Genomic DNA, 24,467 nt, shown 5'->3' with positions numbered 1-24,467 from the left:
GCTTTATCAGTTATTAATATAACTCCCGAAGCTTGTCCATCACAATTTATGCAGTGTCTCGTGGAAGATGAGAACAGTTGTATTGAAAGTGCAAAAATATACCAGCAGTCTCATTGAAACCACATTATTTGTCTTAACTCTGTTCTTGTGGTAGGAAAAATGACCATTTTGTGGGGTTTCATCAATTTTTTGGGGGCCCAAGAACTAGGAGGTTTAAAATTTAATGCAATGCATCAAATTGAAGCCAATTAAAAACTTTTTTTAATAATATGAACTTGATTAAAGTGTTTCATATTGTATTATCGAATTGTATTTTCAAAATCAAATTCTCTAGATAAAATGTAAAAAAAGAAAAGCTTTGGAATGTACAAAATTTCTACCTATCCAATAGCAAATACTTTGAAAAAAACAAAAAAATCAGAGATGTAGCTTGTGTAGGTTTCCAGCTAGAAAACAATCACTTTAAGCCCTATGGTTGGCCACGTCATTGGGCGAAGCAGTCGGGCGAACTCTTCACGGCACAGGTGGTGTCAAATCTTGCCCAGATGATGTGGAAGCCCTACAAATGAAACAAGTACAGCACTGGTAACATTAATACCTTTTTCAAAATGGTCACCAAGTCAAGCAAAACGAGCCAAAATAATAAGCTTACCGATGTGCTGCCACTTATGACCCGGGCTGGTTCCTTGTGTCTTCAACCTCTGAACAAAAGTCGGGTGATGAGACAGCAACCTCAGAGTCACTGGTACCTAGATCATTCACAAAATCAACTGTGGAAACAGCTGAATCACGAGATTTGTCGCATTTCAGGGCAAGTGCCACGCTAGCGGAGGCGGTCATTCTGAATTTCTACGTTATGCTTTTTTTCACAAGTGGTTCAGAAATTGCCGCCAAGGAAGGTGGTGCAAGAACGTTACGGAACTGCTTGAAAATGGCATTTGCATCCATCGTTAGTGGGCTAACGATGTTCAGTGCCCACAGTAGGGAAAGAGTTAATGTGAATGAGGTGCAATGGATGCAGTCTGGAGGCTGTGAATTTACTTTATTTGGCATTTCTTGAAAGGGGGGTGCGCCATTTAAGTTCTGTACAGTGGCAGCAGTGTAAAAATAGTACTCGGTTGCTCTGTGGCAGTGGCATGACGACAAGACCGTAAGCTGTGAGACGGCAGGTGGCCAAGTGGCACTGAAAACATAAATCCAATAATGGCAGTGCCAGAAGGAATAATCTCCTTGAAGGATTGGTTATATCAAGAAAAAATTGCTAGTATGTGTCATGGCACATTAATTATTTCTCTCTGCTCTCTTACCTTGCTTTCAAGTTCTCTTAAAGCAGCTGTATTTTTTCAGGGACTCCTGGGGAAGGAAGTGCACAGAAGTGGTTGCCATGGATGCACTTTGCTTTGCCACACCTGGCGAGCAGTATAGGCCTGTCAGTATCAGAAGAGAGCTGAACAAGGTAAATAAGGTCATTCATTGTAACCCCTTTCATTGCTATGGGTGTGGCAAAGTAGCAATTGGGATACTTGTAACCCGTAGTCAAGTTCGAAGAATGGCTTCCTGCACCAGCTGTAGCAAGCAGTGTAACATAACTGTCACTCATTGGTAAGGCTTACTACCGTGTCTTGTAGTGGACCGCGTCTTCAAGTTACTCGGTGTTTAGACGTAGTGTTCTCTTATCAGCCACCAATACAAAGTGGCTGGGACAAGTTTTAAAAGAGTACAAAATCCAGTAGCATGGTATTTCTTTGCCATTGACACCAAGTATATTGTTAATTGATGCAAAAGAAATATACAGTCAAGCCTGCCCATAATGGCATCGCTTATAATTAAAACTCACTCAGTATGAATGAAAATTAGTGTGATTTTATGGAGGGATGGGTTGGGGGGGGGTGACTCTTATAAGGGCTGTGACATTTTGTACAAGGTAGAATGACATTCACCTACCTGGAACTTAGTTGCAACAAAAGTGCAGGTACCGAAAGCTCGAGTGTGGGGTCACACTTTATGGCTGTGGCCTGTGCTGTGGACGTACATGAACACTGAAACTTCAGCACCCACTGCTTTCCAAGTGAAGAATGTCAAAAGGATGCAAGCTACTCGAATGCTAGGAAAAGAAAAAAAATTCTGCCTTGTGTGCACAGCATGGCCATGGCTTACACATGATTCAAGGTCACTGTGAGGGTTGGAGAGACCGTGTAGCATGACAGAAAAGAAGTGCGAGATGTTCATGGGCAGTTGAAGTTATCTGATCTACCTTTCAAACACGGGGCCCTATGTTTCTATTTATGGTAGGTCACAATGGAAGAGTTCTTTAAGTGTGCTTCAACCAAGAGATGGGAAGCGATAGGATCTCATCTTGCACTACTTCCTACACATTCACTAGTTCCTTCAGGGCCACTTGAAAGATTACGCTATTGAAAGACCTTAAGAGCTCAGTTTTCCAAACCTGCAAAACAGTATTCCCTTGCAATGCCCTCTTGCAGAAGAGGCGTTGTGGAAGCTAACTGTACCTCAAATTTTGATGAGATCATTCTATTTACAGTGTACTGGTAACACAATTAGACACCTTATAATAGGCAGTGGCTAGTTCCAAACCGCCATATGCTGCATCTTCGATGCAAAGAAGTTTGTGCCTAGCAGCACCTAGCGAGCAGTGTGCTGTCAGCGTGCCGCCAGGCATTGCAAGAGGTGTGTCACTAGAGTAGGTGCAATGTATTCTTGCTTTTAGTTTAGAGATATGTTTATCTGTAAATTTTTTTTATATATCGTCAGACCCGAGCAAAAATTCGGCCTGTCAGCGTTCATCCAAATAAATGTCTCAAGCATCGGCGCCCCTGTGAATGTACACACAAAATGTGGCAGCTGTAGATCCAACAGTTCTTCCATTATGAGTTTTCTCCATGCTCTCTGGTATGAGCCTCTGGGCCTACATAAACATACAACACTGTTTTATGGCATATATTTAGCCAAATACCTGCACAATAGAATGCACATTTTAATCAAAATTACAAGAAGTCTCATGAAAAAGTGCGAGCGACTTGAGAGCTGTTTGGCCACCGGGAGCAAAAATCTAGTTTAGACAAATCCACCAACTTGGGAGACTGCCCAGAGCGTCCCTATGATTTCACACTTGTTGAAAAGCTTACTGCATGGGAGCACAGTAAGTGCTTTCTGACTTCCAGTGGCACCTAGGTTTCAGGAATGAAGCATTTTTTAAGTATTCTGTGAAAAGACATGTGTATTATAATGTATGCGGGGTATTAGGACTATTTCGAGATCCCTTTTGGCTTCAAACTATCTGGGTTCGACTGTATTCAAAAGTTCATAATGTCGCATTTTTCCCCCTGCCCCCACAGCAAAATGAGTCTTCGTTCAATAATTAAGATAGGTATTACTCGTCCTTGCAATGAATGTACACCAAGTTGGCTACATGGGCATTAAGACATCCTTTGTAAGCCTATCCGCATGACACTGTGTCCGGGCAGAACCCGACTGTTTTGTTCCAAGACCTACTACAGACAGGGCAGCTCCATAGGCATGCTCTGCATGTACCCTGGCTACAGTCATTTTGAAATTTGAATTTTGCATGTCCGTGCCAAACGCACATGCGATTTAGTTTTATCCACTGTATGTGAATGCGAGCCTGAACATTATTGTAGGTCAGACTGTACAGAACTTGTTCCATTGCCAGAATAAGTCGTACAATTAAGTAGCCATCCTTTCTTGCTGGAAAGAATGCGCTCAAGGTTCCAAAGAAATTTTATGTAGTTCCTGCCCTTCACATCTTTTCATCTTTTTTGCTGTTCTGTGGTGGGTGTCTTTAGGGACACCAAATACTTGTCGGCACCGGCGCTGCTTGGTGCTCCCCAGAGCTTCATTCATGTCTTCTTCACGCCTGTCTGAAACCAGTGTTTTCCTTTTGCGCATTCAGATGATCCTAGAGATCAATAAAGCAAGGACAGGGTTTTGGAGCAAGCAGGAAAGTCATTATCTTAACCTAAGGCACATTGTCACATTTTGCCTCACCTGTACCCAGGTACTAAAATACGATCAAACCTCAATAATTCGAACTCTGTTGACTTGAAATCCCGGAGACACTGAAGAATTTCTGCAGTCCTTTAATTTCAGATGAAAATTTGACCAGATAATTTGAAGACCTGGGGTGTTATGCGGGAATTCCAGATCCCGATTTCTCCGCAAACCGGTGAGGCAACAGCCCCTTGGAGCCACGAGGTGGTGTCGCAGAGCAATGCCAATGCTTGATATGTGAAGCACCCCGGCTGTAATACTCCTAGCACAGGAGCTAGTCTATGGCATGGCTTGCGGACCGCCAAAACGCGCGCCTACACCTGTTTCGCGACTCTTCTTGCTCCGTGCCTGCGACTTCGCCTGAAGCTGGCCTGCACTGTTTCTTTGAGTGGTGTGTCGGTGTTAGATGGTTAGCTTACTGGCATCTCTGATTACTTTAGAACAGTCGCTTGTAAGTCTGTCTTTTTTCAGAAAAACAACCACGTGGCTGAGGCAGTTTTGGACGAGCGGCGGGTAGTACATGCCCTGTGCTGGTGTCCGTTTACTGTGTGACGCATGGGGCGCCAGGCATTTAAAATAAAGCCGTTAATTCATATGCAGATTGTTTCCGCTAAAGAAAATTCGAATTGCGCTTCGTTTACTTGGTTTGTTCGCGCTGGCGGTCGCTTCCTTGGACGGGCAATCAGTAGCGCAAGAGCAATCTTTCGATAGTCTTCAACGCATGTGTCACGCTGTAATCCGAAACTACAGGACTGTTTGCAGTTCCATTTGCCGCTATGGTCAGTCAGGCTGCACGCGAGTAAGGAAGACAGGATGAAGCGCCATTTTTTCGCTCTTGATCTCCATTGGCTTTAGACTGCTGTCCTTCCCAGGTGAAAATGCTAACTGGTCAAACTGGTTTAAGGCACAATTTCCAGTTGCTTGCAGTTGGATCCCAGTTGACTCCCAGTTGACTCCAACTGTAACTCAGCTGGGAGCCATCTGGAATCAACTTTCAGCCTTGGGTTTGGCGCATGATGGCCTTAGTTGTCTATGTGCCATAAAACGCAGCACAACACGACACAACACAACTAGAATCAACTGGAAATTGTTCCTTAAACCAATTTGACCAGTTAGGATTTTCACCTGCGTTGTGATCACATTGTTAAGCGTTTATTGCTTTGAGTCATGGGCACACCGCGATTCCATCCTGCGGGAAACTTCAAAACAAAGTGCAACGGGGGGAGTGCCTGCATCGACTTGTAACTGGAGTCAACTTCTTTTTTGGTCAGCAGGGGCTACGTGTTGGAGGGCAGACTTTTACGTGGCAGTATATGGTAATCATTAAGTTTGTCCAATACAGGTACCGTGTTCCCACAACGCAATTTGTGTCTGGGTCCCTTTTTTTTTTTTGCTGTGTTCGGTTAATTCGAATATTTTCCGCGGTGTCAGTGACTTTGAATTAACGAGGTTTTACTGTAATTCGCTTGTAACAACGCTAAGTGCAAACATTAATAAACTTAGCATATGCTAAGACCAATAACCAATTACAGTATTTAAATACTTTGTTAATTTAAGGGCACTTGGTTGGTTGCACTGCAGAATGCCGAAAAACGTGGCATACTGAAATTCATGCTTTTTTTTTCCCCACTTTCGCATTAACCAAGGCTCACATTGCAATTTTTTTCTGTGTTTGGAAACAATCTCGTGAAACTAAAGTTAAGTTGCAGTGGGCATGTGGCAGGAAACACCAGGTAAATGTCAAATTAATTGGTTGCACCTTCGAGTGTTAGGGTGTGCAGTGCACCAAAATGTTGCATTTGCCCCAGTCTATCCTATATATCTGCATGTAAACCATGTGCATGAGACCTAGGAACATAGGTATGAAAGAAGCCCTTTCCGAGATTCCTATGTCCCAAAAACATTTGTTAAATGGAATCTATTCACTTGCTGCAGTTGTAACTGTAGATGGTAATGGCAATGAAATACTTTTACAACAACTCTGACTATTTCTTGCTCATGCTCTTTTTTCATGTTGTAATTTTTGTCTTGTTGCTGCTATTCTTTTGCTGAGTTTTCTTTATATGTGTGCGTGTGTGCATGCACACACGTGCACACACACACACACATACAAAATTGCAAACATTGCTGTTGTGTGCTTATTTTTTGTATGTGGACCACCCACTGTAATGTCAACAAGCTGTTTCGAGTAACAGAATAAATAAATGAGTGTATCTCACTCATGGCTGTCTTATCATGCGCTCAGAACTTATCATAGGTGTTGGGGAGTGGGGATAAAAAGGGTTAACAAATGCACCGGTATTAAAGAGGGTCCTCTTTCTGCAGGCGTACTGTGGGTTCATGTGCCCAGAGTTGCCTCGCACGCAGCGCTCGGCCATTGCCACTGGCAACTGGGGCTGTGGTGCTTTTCGTGGGGATCCCCAGCTGAAGGCAATTATTCAGGTCATGGCAGCATCGGCAGCAGGCCGTGACCTGGTGTACTTCACCTTTGGTGACTGGCAACTATGCCAAAGTCTGCAGTCTATGCTTCACTTCCTCAGAAGCCGGGGCATCACTGTAGGTAAGAGCATCACTTTTAGTACTGTACTTTGTTTAAGTTTTATAAAGTGCCCAATTGGCAGTTTAAGTTTACTGGTCTTACTGAGAGTTGCTGTCTCAGGTGTGTGCCTTTATTGGTTTTGTTTGTTCTGGCTTTATTCGGGATGAGAGAGGCCTGGGTCGACTTTTTTTATGATCAGCTGAGTGCTACAGCTGGAAGGTTAGGGTAGAAGCGAGCATATTGTAGCAACATCGAAGTCAGAAGCAAATACACACTTGTCAAAAGACCAGTTTATGATGTTTTCTGTTTGCATCATACTTACCCACCTTGACGGACCTTGCATGCACTTGATTTGTGTGCTTCTCCTGAAATTCCTCATTGGTATTTTTACCCTGTGTGGGCTGAGTTCTTAGCTGATTTTTGCATTTTTTGTGTGCATGGTACACCTTTGCCAGCACCTAACCTCAAATTTCTTCTTTAGTCAAGCCGTGCCCGCTCTTTCCGAGATCGATTGGTGATGGGTGTCACACTTGGAAGTACTGTCTTTGTCAGCAAACGAAAATTGTGTAATAAAGGAATGTGGGCCAGCAGGAAGGTCAAGAAAGATAGCCACAAAACGTATTGTTTTTCTAAGATCGCACACTGAGTGGTACACTGGAACCCCAACATGATTGCCTAGAGGTGTCCGAAAATGTATAAATACACTGGCACAGAAAAGAGAAAGGTGGGGAAATGTTAGCTACTCCTGGTGCTAGCCATGAAGGGGTAGCAGTGGACCACCCTGCTAACACATAGAAAGGGTGTCTGCATGGAAAGTTATTTGAACACTTAGAAGCCCCCTGGTCTCGTCCTGGTATCAGCATTTTCTGATTCAGCTAGTTGGGTTGTGTGCTGCAATTCAAACTTGACTTCTTTTTTGGGCTAGGGTTGGCACCACTGACCACACTAATGTTTTTGTGCCACGGAGGAACATATTGACATGGTTGTATATGTTGATCACAGACTAGCCTGTGAGAAAAGTGAATGGATGCCAGTGCTGCTATCGTTCACGATTGCTATGGTAAGGGACACAGAGTGCACGGAAACTGGTGGAATGAGTGAAGCTGTGGCTAGTGCATGCATTTTTTTGTGGCAACGGCTTTTCTCCTACTCAACTTTCCCCTGTTAGAACCTATAAACTGAATTTTTAGCCAAAGGAGACAAAAAAATTGCATTCATGCTTTGTTTCGTGAGCCATCATATTGTGTTTTATTGACAAGCATGTAAGCATTAAGTCAAACTGTCACAGTAGACCTTTTCTCACTGAACAAAATTAAGTTGTTCAAGAATTGTGCCCATTATAGTCTACAAAAGAAAGCTACTGCTAGTACTACTATAGGATTTCACCTCCCTTATTTAATGCTTGGTAGGTGTAGCATGTAAACAGGTAACAGTAAATTATATATAGTATTGATGATGGATGCAACAAAGTTTCTTTGCAATGCATTTTTTTCTCTTCATAGCTGTGTTTTTCGGAAAGGCTTCTTTTAGTGTAAACTGTCTTTATTGATGTTCAGAACTATATTCGAAAATACAGTCACCGACCGATTTTTTGGACCCGAAGGGACCCGGAAAATGGTCCGAATAATCGAACAGTCTGAAAAATCCGTGAAGTACAAAAAAAACCACTTTATTGAGATGAAATCGGCTTAAAAATGTCACTGATTTTACCTCGCGACAAATTTCTCTTGCTGGCAATGATTTGCGCCTGCATTTGCGCCAAAGTTGTGCTTTCACTGTACACGCTAGACAGCAAGGTCACCGCATTCAGTTGGAATACTTCCCACGCTTCTTTGATGGGCCCGGCGGGGCCATTGTTGTCCACAACCCGAGTGTGCACCACACCGCTCGTCAAACACACGCAAAGATAAGGCAATTTTCGTTCGAAGAAGCGGAACCACCGGACGCAATCACAAAATGACGAACGGATGTAACTTCGTGAAGACTGAGTGCCAGTCGGTCGACGCGGTCAGTGAAACCCAAGTGAAGATATGACGAATGGCAAACGTATGAGACCCGCCGCGGTGGCTCAGTGGTTAGGGCGCTCGGCTACTGATCCGGAGTACCCGGGTTTGATCCCGACCGCGGTGACCGCGTTTCGATGGAGGCGAAATGCTAAGGCGCCCGTGTGCTGTGTGATGTTAAAGGTACCCACGTGGTCGAAATTATTCCAGAGCCCTCCATTACTCTCAGTCCCTCCTTTATTCGTTCTGGCCGAGATGCGAGATAGCTCCTGCACAATTTCCTTCCCCCAACAACCAATTTTCAACGTATGGGACAAGCAATAACTGCCCGCGACAACGCCGGTGAGAAAAACAAGTTGACGGCGATGACAATCCGGCTGCCACCTCGGAGTGTCGGAGATTGCAGGGACCTCTACTGGCAACACTGAGGTACCGAAAGTATGTCAAGCCAATCCAACTCTAGCGTAAATCCACCTCAATCCAAGATGGCACCTTTTGCGGCGGTGGAAAGCCAATAAGATGGCCGATTTTGGCCCGCAGGCGACTGCAATTAGTCCGAAAAATCAAACTTTCGGACTTTTGATGTCCGAAATATCCGTCGTGAATATGTCTGTGCTTCTATGGGGTGACTGACGGCGCCTCATTGAGGTCTGAAATATCCTACAAGTCCGAATTATTGGGGTCCGAATTACCCGTCGGCTACTGTATTCGATTCAGTTTGCATCCAGTGATATCATTCATTTTTGCTTTGCAACCAAAAATTTGATATTTGCACACCGCTAGGCACCCGTTGCAATGGCTCTATGGTTAGGGCGCTCAACTACTAAGCCGGAGTTCCCGGGTTCAAGCCCTGCCATGGTGGCCACGTTTCGATGGAGGCGAAACGCAGAGGTGCCCATGTGCTGTGCAATGTCGGTGCACGTTAAAGATCCCCATGTGGTCGAAATTATTCTGGAGCCCTCCACTATGGCACCTCTTTCTCTCTTCTTTCACTCCAACCTTCCTCCCTTCCCTTATGGCAGGATTCTGGTGTTCTCCGAAATGTGAGACAGATACTGCGCCATTTCCTTACCTAAAAAAAAAAAACAGTTTTTTTACACCCCTAGGGATTGTTGAATAAATGGCATCTTACTGTGGAGAATATGCTTTCGAATGAAGGAATAGGAAAAGCCACTTCATAATCTATTTGAGAACAGAGCAGAGGATATTTTGCATCTGTTGACAAATGACAAGGCATATTTATGTGTGCTGCATTAGTCGAGTGCAGCCTGTTTTGTATGCTAAACTTCTGAACGACTTGTTCTTGCATCAGTAACTGTTGCAGGAACTTCCCAGTTGCATTCATGGCATTTTCGGTGTAGCACAGACCTTGGCATGTGGAAAGGCATGCATAGCATGCCTACTTAGTGCATGGTTTGGCTTGATTGTGTTGAACATACCGAGCTCTGATTGTGTTCACATTGCCAAGCTGTTCAAACAGAAGGCTGCTGGCACACTGTTTACAAATGTGTTGAGGGAATGGGTTTGACATTCTTATCTCACCCGAATCGTGTCACACACATAGTTGCCATGCCCATGTACATCTTTTTAGGGCTCATCCTAGTCGAAAGTTACACTGGTAACATATGTCTTGAGAATTTCATCTCTTTATTGGAGTCGAACATTGGGGCCCCTTGTTATTGTCTACCCCTTTGTTCGAATTGGAAAGCAGTTGTTTTTTCTTTTACCAGGGAGATTTACAATTTTCTCCTTTCCTGCAGCAGGGAAATATGCTGATATCCATTAGTTCTTCACATCATTTTTTTGTTTTAAAAACTGCAGGTGTATTAACCACTGCGATACATCAAACTATAGCTTATTGGTTGGACTTGAATATTTGTAAAAGTGATTAGTAACCTAGTTTTTAAATATTTGTTCACAAAATTAAGAACAAACCCAGATAATAACGTGTACAAAAGGTGTTTAGGTGCACTAAACTGTGCAGTAGCATTCTAGAAATAAAAAAAAATGTGTGCCCGCAATTGTGGCTTTGGCTTGGTCAGATTGTGTTCAAAAATTCAGTTTGTTTGTAAGCCATGAAGCTCACATACTGTATAAACTCATGTAAGGGCCCTCCATTTTTTTTTAGTTCTGGTGTGAATTTTGAAGGTGCGGCCCATACACCAATTAAAAAAAAAAAGGAAGACCATATTTTTTCTTCTATTACCTATTCCAAAACAGCGGATGCGGCCCATACACGGGCGCGCCCCATACAGGAGAATATACAGTATTGGACACCCTTGCCATTTGGTGAGGAAGTTGCAGGAAGCACTGACACAGAGTGTCATGTACAACACCATTGTTCTGCATTCTGTTTTTGTTCTCCCGTAACATAGTGCGAATTTTCCACTGCTTGCATTTTTTTTTTTTACATCTGATATGAACCTCTGCAGCTGCCAGGATTAAGGATGGGCTGGATCAGCAAGGTGCTTTGATAATATGGTGGCCTAGACAAGCTAGCAGAATATTAAAGAGAACGAAATAAATTAAACTCTGATCTAAAGAAAGCGCGAACGGTGTATTACATTAACAAATTTACAGACAACTACAACTGCTCCCAGAAAACTTAGAGGCTAATGAAATCATATCATTACTTTCTAAAAACCGCAGCTCAATACCGCAAGAGCTTAGCATTGATGGTGTCACTTACTCGGGGTCTTACCTGGCTGACAAATGAAATGCTCACTTTTTAGCTTCTGGCATATCGGGTAGTAGCTGCGCAAATAGCCCGAACGTTGAATTCTCGACTGACAGAGTAGAAGAAAGCATCTTTCTGCAGCCAACTACACCGCATGAAATCGCTGAAACATGAAGTTGAAACATGGCTGCACAAGTGGCTTTCATGACATCGCAGTTCGTCCAGTGAAAGCTGTGTCAGATATTTTATGTGTTCCTCTTTCGAACATATGTAATGTTATTTTTAGAGATGAGTTGTTTCCCGACAAAACAAAAATCGCCCGCGTCTGCGCAGTTCATACAGGCAGCGATCGAACAGTTCTTGGAAATTACAGACCTATATCCATGTTACCCGTGTTTTCGAAAATAGCAGAGCAAGTAATAAACTCTAAGCTTATTTGTTTTTTGGTTAATAAAAGAATCATAACTGAGCATCAGTACGGGTTTCAGAAAGGCTAGTCAGTTGAGTCTGCCTTGCTCAACATTAAGGAAAAAATAATTGAAAACATAGAAAACAGACTTGACACACTTGGAATATTCTTAGATTTCAAGAAGGCGTTTCATTCTATAAAACATAATACAGTAGCCGGCGGGTAATTCGGACTCCAATAATTCGGACTTGTAGGATATTTCGGACTTCGATGAGGCGCCGTCAGTCACCCCATAGAAGCGCATACATATTCGCAACGTATATTTCGGACTTTAAAAGTCCAAAAGTTCGATTTTTCGGACTAATTTCAGTTGCTTGAGGGCCAAAATCGGCCATCTTATCCGCTTTTCACCGGTGCAAAAGGCACAATCTTTGATTGAGGTGGATTTACTCTGCATTTGGATTGGCTTGACATACTTTTGGTACCTCATTTTTGCCAGTAGAGGTCCCTGCGAGATCTGCCACTTCGAGGTTGCAGTCGGATTGTCATTGCCGTCAACTTGCTTTTATCGCCAGCGTTGCCGCGGGCAGTTATCGCTTGTACCATATGTTGGAAAATGGTTAGTTGGTTTTTAGGGAAAGGAAATGGCGTAGTATCTGTCCCACATCTCGGCAGACACCTGAACTGAGCTGTAAGGGAAGGGATAAAGGAGGGAGGGAAAGAAAAAAGGAAGAAAGATATGCATTAGTGGAGGCATAGCCTCCTCTATTTTTTTCGTGCCTGCTCAACCGCAGGGAACGCGGTTGTTATGCGCCGTTCGCCGACGAGGGGCGCGCGCAGCCCTGGATGGAGCAGACGACGCGGCAGGAGTAGCAAGCAGCGTAAAACTCGGCGCGCTTTTGTGTATACTTCTCTCCTTTTAGTAAGAGTGATATGCGGGCACGACCGTAAAGTGCTAAGTTGTTTTTGTTAAGCCATGTGCACGTGTACTTTAATAAAAGCAGCTCATCGAGGAAATTATGAAAGCGGCGGCCGGGCATACATATCGAACGTTGCTGCAGTATCGAGAAGAATTCCTCATTTTCACCTTTATCGACGGTAATTATTAGTGTGCTTCTTTGCACAAAACACACATTCTCAGCACAAGTCGTATCTGATCCAATATATAAGCAGAAACATGAAGCATTTTTGTGAGCGATGAGTGAATGGAAAAATTTTTACTGTCGTAGTTAGAATAAAACATACATGCACAAAAAAGTTTTCACAACTGTAACATCTTTCTAGATAGAGGCCTTGATGTGAGCGGCTTCACTACGTCATTTCTGTCAGTCACCGATAACGCATAGTTCGTAAAAACAGGCCAGAAAAACTTTGTGCAGATGAGTTTCAGAAGCTGGCTGTGGTGGTCATTGCAAGCAAGCTCACATTTCAGTGCTCCATGTTCTGCAAGAGCATCAACTGCATTGTTGACTGCAGCTTGCAGAGGTTTTGATAAAAACCTTCTTTTGTTGAGCAACACCTCGACATAGTTCTTGAGGGTGTACAGAACATACACAAGCTGCGTTGAAAGATAAAGGAGACCTCCTCTGTCCTGATGACGGATCAAACTGTCACTGGGCGCAGATGAGGCTGGTCGCATAAGAAGAGCATTGCAGTTGCTGCAATCAATTTTTTCTTGAACAACGCGAGCCAAATAACCTCCTAACATCACAAGTGCTGCAGTGTCTGGTGCTGGCAGCAACGTTTTTTGTGTCCTCAGAAGGCCTTCGAGGAGGCTTTTCGCCTCCGGTGGGAAGTTGTCCGCGCGCTGGATGACTGCAGGTTTGTGTGTGCTGTTCAGGGCTCCAAGTGCTTGCCTTTCCGTTTCTATTACGTTGCTATCTTGGGAAGCAGACACTAAGCCAGTTTTCAAAGCCTTCTCTACGCCAGCAAGTACCGCTCTAGCGTCTGTCTGATCATTGCTTCCAGCAGACCGCCTTAACCAGCCAAAAAACGACTCTATGGGGTCCGAAGAAAACTTTCTGGTCAAAACAAACTTGAACCCTTCATTAGCAATGAGGTACTTGACGCATTCCACGTTGGATTTTGTCGTCATCACAAGCGCTTGATACGTTTCCTTGCTTAGGACCTGTTTCGCCTGGCAGTTACGCCGCTTGTCTTCAAGATAGCTTAAGAAGGACGTTGTCAGCCAACTCAGGCGCCCATCTTCGACAGTCATATTGTCTGCTGTCTGGCATTTTTTTATGAATGTGCTGCACGCAATTGCTCACATCCATTAGAAGAAACCAGCGGTGCATCGTGTCCATAAACATGACGGTTGGACCCACAGCTGCAAAGCTCATGTCACACGTGCGTCCTGCTTGTTCCTCGAGGAGTTTGAGCGCAGCAGTGACCGGAGGTGAGAGGACCTGGACAGCCCTTGAAACATTCATTTTCTCAATGTTTGACGGAAAGACGTGCTTACGCGTTAAAACACGAACAGGTTTCACGATGCTCCCTTGTTGCATCTTGTAGAGGTCTTTGAGGTGGGAGGAGGAAACCTGGCCGTCCTTACCGAGGTCACGGGCAAGGAATTGGGATCTCACGTTCATAATTATGTGACATTGGTCGAATGCGAGAAACAACTTTCGTGTCTGATCTTGAAGGTGCTGTAAGCAGTGCGTTAAATTTCTATTACAGAGCAGTTGAAAAGCAAGAACGTTGATTTTGTGATTAACAGCCACAATCCGTACAATCTTAAAGCCAATTCTTTCTACTTCTTTTAGGACGTACTTTATCAGGAAAAACAGCTTCTGGCCAGTGCAGTTTCTCGTGAAGAAATACCCCACATGTATCCGGATGCGCACCGAAAGCCCTACTAGCACAAAACACAGATGTTAGTTGGCTAAAACAGGATCACCACTGGCTTTGTCTTCCGTGCTGTTCCCCTGGTCTACTTCCCCCACAAATGAATCTCTCTGCTTGTTATATTGAAGCCTCTGCTGAATTCGCATCTCATCAACTACTAACGAGCACACCTTGGCCTGCTCGGCTTTTAGGCCCGTTACCTCCTCCTCAAAGCGTTGCTTAACAAGGGATGTGAAGCCTACCTCGCCTGAATTGAGTCCGAGGAATCTTTGCAAAGTAGAGCTGCAAGGCAGTTTCAGGAGACCTTCTTTGCGGAAGTGCTCGTACGCCCGTGTTGACAGGTTCCTTAAAATTATGCAATGACGCACAACAAGCTCGGACCAGGTTGGCCTGATTTTTGAAAAGTTTTTGACTTGGTCGACCAGCAGGCTTGCTCCTAAGTGCTTTTCACTCGCTGCTTTGACGACGCCGGCAAAAGCAGCAAGATGACAGTCCTCTTCCAGTTGCCTTAGTTCTCCTTGTACTTGTCCACTGTTTGTTTCAGTCGCTCTATTCGGGCTTTCAAGTCCCGCTCTTTTTGTCGCCACTTCTGGCGTTCGACAACAGAAATAAAACTGCGGATGTCAGCCTGTGTCGCCTTGTTTTTTGCAGTTCTCGGAGGTGAGGCTTCCGGCTCGACCACGTGCTCATTGTTACTGATTGAGTCATCCATGTTTGCAGAGCTTTCAAGTGCAGGAGACGACATAGTTGATGGTGAAGACCGATCGATGACGTCGACGTTGTGACAAAGGCTACTTGTATCTGTCGACTTGGAAGCAGCACGGACCAGGGCCGGGGGGCACGGAATGGACGCTTCCCGTTTTCGCACAACAGCATCGCTGCGCTGTCTCTTCGCAGGTGGCTGCATATATTGTGGATAGTTCAGAAAAACGCTTGGAGTCGCACCTTTTTTCAGCTTCCGGGTTTTGCATCCTTCCTTGTAGTCGCTTGAAAGGAAATGCTTGCTGCAGACGACCGAATACCGAGATGTGGTATTCGGCACCCAGTCCTTTCTATAGATAACTTTTAACCACTGTGCTCTTAGTTCGTTGCCGCTTGGAATCTCGTGGAAGGAAATACCTTCGGTCTTCCGCTTTGCGTCAGACTTACATCCCGGCACACAGCAATAAGCCATAGCACATATTAATTTTGGTTGAAAAAGTGCCAACTAAGAAAGTCACCAACCACAACATTACAAAATAACCTACTCGGTTTCTTCGTCAGGTACGTGTAACTGTGGGCGAGTTGCAGAGAGAGCGCCCCTTCTTGGGTTAAGCCGCTCTCTCCCTTGGCGGCACGTGATGCAACCTGAGAAGCAATTGCACAACACTGGATACCCTGGAACGTGGTTAAAGCTGTGAGTCACGTTGTAGGACTATGGTGACGTTCACTGGGAAGCTGCAGAGCGCAGTCCCTGTTAGTATACACGTATACAGCGGGGAGGTTTCCCTTTGTTCTGTTGATGTTGTTTGGGGTCGTTTGAACGTACCAGGATTCCAGGAAACGCGTGTTTGCTAACTTGTTCCGGCTCCGAGTATGCTGGTTTCGTCGAAGTTGATTGTGTGCCTTAGGAATGTTCGGTTAGAGGACTGCGCTTTCTTGCATAGTTGCCGACGTCGCTTTTGTGTTGCCGAATTTTTTTCTTTTATATATTTTTGGTTTCGCCGATGTGACTTGTGTCACAGTCGGTGCAAGGAATTTTGTAGATAATGCCTTGGGCTCTTTTTCTCCATGGCCGATTTTGGGAACATCTGGTAAGCAAGCGCCAGCAGTGCTTGTAGACTTGGGCGCAACCTGGAGACCCCCTTTGCTCAGGATTCGGGAGATGGTTTCGCTGGCACTTAGGCGTAAGGCAGAGTGACGCTTTTTTTGGAGTGGCGTTGACTGTTATGCGTTGATTTCTCGGGGCAGTGAGCACAATGCATGTTCCCTCAGAGTCGGCCAGGGAGTGTTCTGTGATTGTGCTCCTTTCCCTGTTAATGAACAGGGCAGAACACTACGAGGAATATGAACAAGGTTGACTTCGAAAAAACCATCGAAAAGAAGAAAACACACAAGAAAAAATTTGGTGTCGAGGCGCTCGGCGCTGCTGACTCACAATAAACTGGCGTTTATTTTCCAGATGATATAAAAGAGCGGTTCTCTTTGTTGTAGCCATGAATTGGTAATGGCTTAGGACGAGTTGGTCCTTTGCGAAGTAGGCAAAGCCCACGTTTATTCCGCAGCCGCCGAAGCCCCTGCATGCAGCCGGCCGCAACTACGCGCACGCCCGTCCATCCAGGGCTGGCAGCGCCGCCCCGCGGAGAAACACGGCGGAGTCACATGGCGCTTCAGCAGCCTTTGACCAGGCACGGAAAAAATAGAGGAGGCTATGGTGGAGGGCTCCGTAATAATTTCGACCACCTGGGGATCTTAACGTGCACTGACATAGCACAGCACACAGGCGCCTTTGCGTTTCACCTCTATAGAAAGGCTACCGCCGTGGTCAGGTTTGAACCCGGGTGCTCCGGATCAATAGCCGAGCGCTCTAACCACTGAGCCACCGCGGCGGTTAAAGCTCGCCATTCGCCGTTTCGTCACTGGGCTTCTCCGACCGCGTCGACCGAGTGACACTCCGTCTTCACGAAGTTACATCTGTTCGCAGTTTGTGATTGCGTCCGGCGGTTCCACCGCTTTGAATGCAAAGTGCCTTGTCTTCGCGTCTGTTTGATGAGCGGTGTGGTGCACACTCGAGTTGTGGACAACATGACCCCGCCAGTGCAGCCGGGTCTGTCAAAGAAGCGTGGGAAGTAGTCAACTTAACGCCGTGACCTTGCTGTCTAGCGTGTACAGTGAAAGCACAACTTTGGCGCAAATACAGGCGAAAATCGTCGCCAGCAATAGAAATTTTCCGCAAGGTAAAATCAGTGTCTCTTTAAACCGATTTCATCTCAATAAAGTGATTTTTTTGTACTTCACGATTTTTCGGACTGTTAGATTATTTGGACCATTTTTCGGGTCCCTTCGAATCCGAAAAATCGGTCGGCGACTGTATTCTTTTCTCAAAGCTAGATAGACATGGTATTCGGGGTATTGCACTCGACTTGATGAAAAGTTATGTTGATGAAAAGTTATGTGCAGAATCGCTTTCAATTTGTAGGCCTCGGGAACAATAAATCGAGTCTGAAAATCATCAAATGTGGTGTCCCACAAGGTTCGATATTAGGGCCAATCTTATTCCTAGTCTCTATAAACGATATTGTAAATATACCTGGAACATTGGACATTATCTTATACGCATATGATACGAATGTCTTCTTTAAAGGAAGTAGCATAACCAGCCTAATAACTCAAGCAAATGCATGGCTGCAAGGACTGTCGTCCTGGCTCTGTTGCAATCAGCTGAACTTGAACATTGAAAAAACAAACTACATTCTTTTTCGTGCAAAAAAGAAATTTGCTGATGTCTTGATCCATTCTGTTTTTCAAGGGAAACCGCTGAAACGCGTGAGCGTGCACATGTTTCTGGGAGTATATATTTATGAATATTTGAGCTGGACTCGACACGTAACGCAGTTAAGTATAGAGATTTCTAAAGTCACTGGTATGCTAAATCAACTGAAGTTTATGATACCTACCTGGTTTAAATGCCAATTGTACTACGTGTTAATTTACTCTTGTCTGTACTATTGCATATTAGTATTGGGAACTACAACGAGAGCCAGTCTTGAAAGACTACACATGGTGCAAAAGAAGGTATAAGAATAATTGCAACTAAACCACGATATGAACACACCGCACCTATTTTTCAGAAATATAAGATATTGACAGTTTTCAACATGTTTCGGTCCAGCCTCGCTATGCAGGTGTATCACGGAGTTAAATCTGTTGGTTTAACACTTCTTGAATCCTATAGACGCCAGGATTATGCTTATAACTTACGTGAAGGCAAATATGTCAGAAAAAGAGTTCAAACATTGTGCGCAACACAGCTAGTTGGCCATCAAATTCCCGAACTGCTTAATACTTACCCTCAGCTAGTCGACGCTCTATCCGAGTCAAATTCATCATCTGGGTTTAAGAAATGGGCATCTCCTTCTCAGTGTATAGTATATATAGGAAATGAATCCGTCTCGCTGTGTGTAGTGCATACCTACGCTGTGCATTCATGTTTAAAATCATGCTACCCATAGTTCCACCCAAAATTATGATCTTCATAGTGCTATTGGATTAATGTTATTCTTCATAGTGTTATTGTAGTGTTATTGTAATTGTAAGGTCATTGCATGCATTCTCTGTGCAGCTCACTTATGTGTATCCTTATATTTTGGTCGTTTTGCTTTCGTTAGTGTGTACATCGTTTAATGTTGTTCTTAGTCAGTGCAACACAACCTTTTTGCTTTTGTTTCTTTTTATGCTTTCTTGCTCTTTCTCCCCATCAGTGCAGTGTTACTTTTGATCGTCGCGCCGTTGTCTGAGGCATTGTGTGCAATAACGGTTCCGAGGCCTCGTCAGGCATTTGAATACGCCTTTTGCCTCGGCTATCCAGACAGGAAAATTAAATATGTATATGCCTATACACTGTACCGGTTTCTATCAAAAGTAAATGAATGAATAATTGTGCATTTGTAGCAAAGTCATAACTTGAGATGTTTCCTCCAGCATATCTTATTGAAAATTTGTCAATTTTAAAAAGAAATAGCATCATGACAGTTATAAACAGTAGTCTGAATATTTCTGCAGACTTTAGATGAGTTAGCAACATGCACCCTTGTGAGGGCCACAGCTCTGCATGATGGGTGTATTTGGCCATTTATGCACCCCATTTGCTCTTGAGAGCCCAGGGTTAAAAAGTAAAGCACTTCCAGCGCAAACTAAAATGTGTGTGCCATATCATTGCAGCACCCACCAAAACCTCTGCAGCAAATGCAATGCTTCTGTAACGAAGCCTTGCTCCAAGAACTAAAAGCATACACTCCAGCAGTACCTTATTTTCACTAACTACGTAATTCATTAACTTATATATGCCTGATGCCCTGCATGTAGAACAATTCTTTTTTGCACAGTAATTCTAAAACTTTATTGTGTAAGAACTTGTACCTACTAGCAAATGCTCATGTGGGCTTAAACTCTTCCTGTGCAATGTTTGTGTTGTGTATGTTCAGTTTTGCGCGTTGTGTGCATTCCAAAAGATTTGCCAATCTTTTGTGGACACCATTTTTGAAATTCGACCCCATCGACTGCATTGTAATTCTGCAAGAAAAACAAATACATATAATGTTTGCACGTTGTCATTAGGAACCACCACGTGTGATGAGAAATGTGACTTTAAAGACGATGTCAAATGTTTGAAGCTTTACCACATGCGACAGGTAGCGAATTTACCTAGTATCCAACATTGTAGGACGGCTCAGAAATCGGTTTTGGGTAGAATGTTTCCCCCATTAAAAGCATGATTCTGAATTTTTACATGATTTAAACAGTTTATTTTGAAACTATTTTGATTTTTCAAATTTCTGAAGTTTCGGCATATAGGGCATATATATATATATATACGCGAGGAAATTTTGCTTTCTAGAATTTTTGTACCACACAGTGTGTCGTGTACATCTTGTTAGATGACTGAAGTTGGTACTTGAAGGAGCATAGACACCTAACTTTTGAGTGCGTTTTTTTTTCTTCTTTGTAATGATGCATAAGGCATTACTTTACATGGATTACAACGTCGTATTCTCCTATGACTGCTAAATAATTTATAATCGAATTTCTTTCTCATGCTGTTTCAGTTTCTCCAGCCGAACAATGACTGTGGCATCAAAGTGTGGTTATGGGTCACGTGCGGCATGAAAAAACTGCAATATAATCGTTGCTTCAACATTCGTTGTCATTCTGGCTCTTGAGGAAGGCTGGCTTCAGCACTGTAGTGAAGCAGGGATTATATCGCAGTTTTTTCATGCCCCATGTGATATATAACGACACTTTGATGTCACAGCCATTGTTTGGCATTTGAAACCAATACCGAAATAGCATGACAGAAAAATTCGATTATAAATTATTTAGTGGTCGTAGGCGAATACCACATGGTGATTCATGCGTAGTGGTGTCTTCCGCATCATTATAGAGAAGAAAACATGCCACCAAAATTAGGTGTCTGTACTCCTTTAGGGTCGGTGTTTGTTTTTGAAACTACACTGCGAGGTACAGTATGATTAATTAGACTGAAAGTGAAGCAGCAATTTTCAAGCAATGTACTACATGGTACTACTTGCTCAAAAATGGTAAAATTGCATTTTAGACTGAGTAATTAAGTCTACTGATAACATTGACCAGTTACCTGAGCACACTAAGGAAAAGATTAAATGAGCAAATCACTCTCTCTTGCTATAGTGTTAAATTTCTGGAGTCAGGCTTGTCAATTTATGAACACGTGCCTTGACTGGGCTGCCTGTGGCAGCACCACTCCGAGGATTTTAGCGTGCAGCACTTTTAGTCGCATTCACGGATTTCGCCAATATCTATCCGAGGCCGCTGTCTCTCTCCGTGAACTTGAAGCACGAAAGAGAAGGTGGTGATGTGTGCGTCACGTGGCGCAATGAGGAGGTGGTGTGGCCGCACAGCTGCATCCAATGAGAGAGGCGCGTATTGCAGTTGAGGCCGTCGCGGCCATCACCAGGCATTTTTGTACAAGCACGTGTTACTCCGGTCTGTCGCTCGTGCACCCTCAACTTCGGCCTGTCTCCCCTCGCATCATTCACCCCTCAGCCCTCACGGACAGCAGACTTGTACGCGTGGTGCTCCGAAGACCTCGGCTTCTTGCCGCCCGCCGCATCATGTGCATGAGAACCTTTAATACTAAAGCATAAAAAAGTGTAAAAAACTAAAAATGCATAGAAAAGCATAGCAGGGGTAAGCAGTGCTAGCGCACCTACTTCGTATTTGATAAACTATGCAAATTGGTCGTAATTCTTTCTTTCATCCTTGCCATACTTTTTGTGTTATATTATTCCAGTGCCACTCTAAGCATTCTTGTTTTATCAAGCTCCGATTGTTTCTTTGTCTATGAAATGAATTTTTAGGCTTAGTTTAATTAGCTTGCTCATCTCAGTATCCTCATTACTCATATTGAAGGAAAGTGTCAGGTGATTTGTTACATGTAGTTGGTGTTTGCAGTATATTCTTTTAGGAATTTTCTTTTTGACCAAATGGCACTTTTTTACACTTGAAAGACTGTCAGTATATATAGTGCCTGCTCCACAACTGCCACATGGTTCGCGAACTTCTGAATGGGGCGTGATGTTCCGGTATTTTTGTTGCAGGTGGCCTCTATAAACTTCTGGTGGAGTATGACAGCGATCAGATGCTGCCAGCAGGCAAGCCCAAAGGCCAACTTTTTGAGTATTTATACAGCACATGCTCGTCATGAAAACTGCAGCCACTAGTTTTTGTTTTTCTAAAATAGTGCTCAGCATTGCATTGAACACCAGTGGCACGTGAATAATCATGTGTGTCTTTCAGTGTTGTTGGTTGTTCAGTAACTTAGAAAATTTTTTTTCATTTTGTCCCAGCCCAAAGGCCAACTTTTTGAGTATTTATACAGCACATGCTCGTCATGAAAACTGCAGCCACTAGTTTTTGTGTTTTTCTAAAATAGTGCTCAGCATTGCATTGAACACCAGTGGCACGTGAATAATCGTGTGTGTCTTTCAGTGTTGTTGGTTGTTCAGTAACTTCAAATTTTTTTTCATTTTGTCCCAGCCCAAAGGCCAACTTTTTGAGTATTTATACAGCACATGCTCGTCATGAAAACTGCAGCCACTAGTTTTTGTGTTTTTCTAAAATAGGGCTCAGCATTGCATTGAACACCAGTGGCACGTGAATAATCATGTGTGTCTTTCAGTGTTGGTTGTTCAGTAGCTTAAAATTTTTTTTCATTTTGTCCCAGCCCAAAGGCCAACTTTTTGAGTATTTATACAGTACACGCTCGTCATGAAAACTGCAGCCACTAGTTTTTGTGTTTTTCTAAAATAGTGCTCAGCATTGCATTGAACACCAGTGGCACGTGAATAATCGTGTGTGTCTTTCAGTGTTGTTGGTTGTTCAGTAGCTTAAAATTTTTTGTCATTTTGTCCCAGCCCAAAGGCCAACTTTTTGAGTATTTATACAGCACATGCTCGTCATGAAAACTGCAGCCACTAGTTTTTGTGTTTTTCTAAAATAGGGCTCAGCATTGCATTGAACTCCAGTGGCACGTGAATAATCGTGTGTGTCTTTCAGTGTTGTTGGTTGTTCAGTAGCTTAAAATTTTTTGTCATTTTGTCCCCTGGTGAAGAGTTTGCTATGTGTGAATAAAGTGATTTTGGTATAATATTTCAATTTCTATTTTCTGTAAAGGATGCTTGACTAAGGTTTTGTCAGTGTTGGCTGCTTTTGCACTGCATTCATGCTTGCATGTGTTGGTAGGTGTTAATCTAGAAGGGCTACTTTGCGACCAGGAAAACAACTCATATAACCGACTTTTATTTTATTAATAAATAAAATGCATCCGAATGTGCTATGAAACATATGGCACACAGTTCCACAGTGAATGACACTTTAGTTTCATACTGTAACAAGAGTAGGTGATGGCATCTGAAAAAAAAAAATAAACAACGAAGTAGGGGACAGCACCATTTTCAACATTTTTGTTTAGCGTACGCCACTCTGCTAGTAAAGGGACTGACAGTGCAACTCAGTGGACTTTTAAAATATAAACAAAAAAGAAAAAATGCAGTGGTGTGATTGCAGTCTTTCCGTTGTCACTCATTAAAAGCAGTGCATTTACTGAGCTGCCTTTCAGGATTCGCACGCGTTCAGAAACAGGTTAAAAACTGGAAACACCACCAGAGTTGTAGACTTGAAACAGTTCTCTGGCCACCAGAGGTGATTGCGCATTATTCCCATGCAGAGTAGCACGTCTCCCTACTCAACACCAACAATGAAGGCAGTGTTCCCGCACTCCCTGAGCTCACAAATACAATGCTTTGCGTTGGCACTGCTCAGATCTAAGAAAAAGCAGGCTTGCATTTCATATCTGCGATATACACACACCTCCTAAGCAGTACTATCTGCTGAAGTTAAACGCTCAATTACACCTTGCTTTCACTTGCAATATTATTTTGCATGGAAATGGAAAGAACAGCAAACAAGGGGCACTTGGAGAATCCTCTTGCATGCTAAAATGAAGACCTATGTCTCCTTTTTTTTTTTTTGGTTCACCCCATATTGCATTGTGAATGTGTCAAAACAGTTTTTCACCTAGCAGAATTTTTGACATCCACATCTCTTGCTTTCATCTGACGTTCAGAATTGTAAATTTGTTGCACATTCACTTTTGGCTATTTATAGCCGTCATGTTGTATCAGTACGGTGGCGATTATTATTATCAACTAAAGTTTGTCTGCTGTAGCTGCTAAGCAAGTGAATGCAGAAGTTAGCACTGTTCGAGATCTGAACAAGCCAAGAGGGTGGCAATTAGTGCATTAAACATGTCATTGTGCATGTCTTCAAAACACCACATTTTAGTAGTGTTTTTTGTAACTTTTTAGGCTGACATTGATGTAATTTAGCAGCCCTTAATTTGCTCACAGAAGCCACCTTCGGACACCGCAGCATTGGTGCAAAGGCAGGTTTCATGTTTATGCTTGTGAAGGGATTTTGAAAGCTGCCATCACTTTTGCCATGTGCAAAATCTTGTGGAACGTTTGGAGCACCTTGCTGGGGCATGTAAGGGTAAAAGGCAAGCTTAAAAATTCATACTCCTGTGTTAAGACACTGTCTTTGAGGCTTGTCTTCATTGCTTAAAAAAAAAAAGTAGGAAGTTAGAAGGTAAACCATTTTGGAAGGCAGAGCAACAAGTAAAATTGGCACCCTGTATTCCGTTACACTTCTTCCTTGCATTTTTACCAT

General features: G+C 43.4%; 1 protein-coding gene and 1 pseudogene across 3 annotated transcripts in view; one reads left to right on the top strand and one right to left on the bottom strand.

Annotated features, from left to right (window-relative positions):
• LOC144115671 (poly(ADP-ribose) glycohydrolase-like) overlaps window positions 1-22,889 on the top strand; it is an 84,497-nt gene extending 61,608 nt beyond the window's left edge. For all 3 annotated transcript variants that reach the window (XM_077650130.1, XM_077650127.1, XM_077650129.1), the window contains exons 17-19: window positions 1,348-1,456; window positions 6,355-6,589; window positions 21,839-22,889. In XM_077650130.1, coding sequence (XP_077506256.1) covers window positions 1,348-1,456; window positions 6,355-6,589; window positions 21,839-21,945 — 451 coding nt within the window. In that variant the 3' untranslated portion in view covers window positions 21,946-22,889. The remainder of the gene's footprint in view (window positions 1-1,347; window positions 1,457-6,354; window positions 6,590-21,838) is intronic.
• LOC144101271 (uncharacterized) lies at window positions 12,908-14,089 on the bottom strand (annotated as a pseudogene).
• Window positions 22,890-24,467: the final 1,578 nt, after the last annotated feature.

Source organism: Amblyomma americanum, chromosome 1, assembly GCF_052857255.1.
Source record: "Amblyomma americanum isolate KBUSLIRL-KWMA chromosome 1, ASM5285725v1, whole genome shotgun sequence".
NCBI lineage: Eukaryota > Metazoa > Arthropoda > Arachnida > Ixodida > Ixodidae > Amblyomma > Amblyomma americanum.
This window is presented reverse-complemented; position numbering and strand designations above follow the sequence as displayed.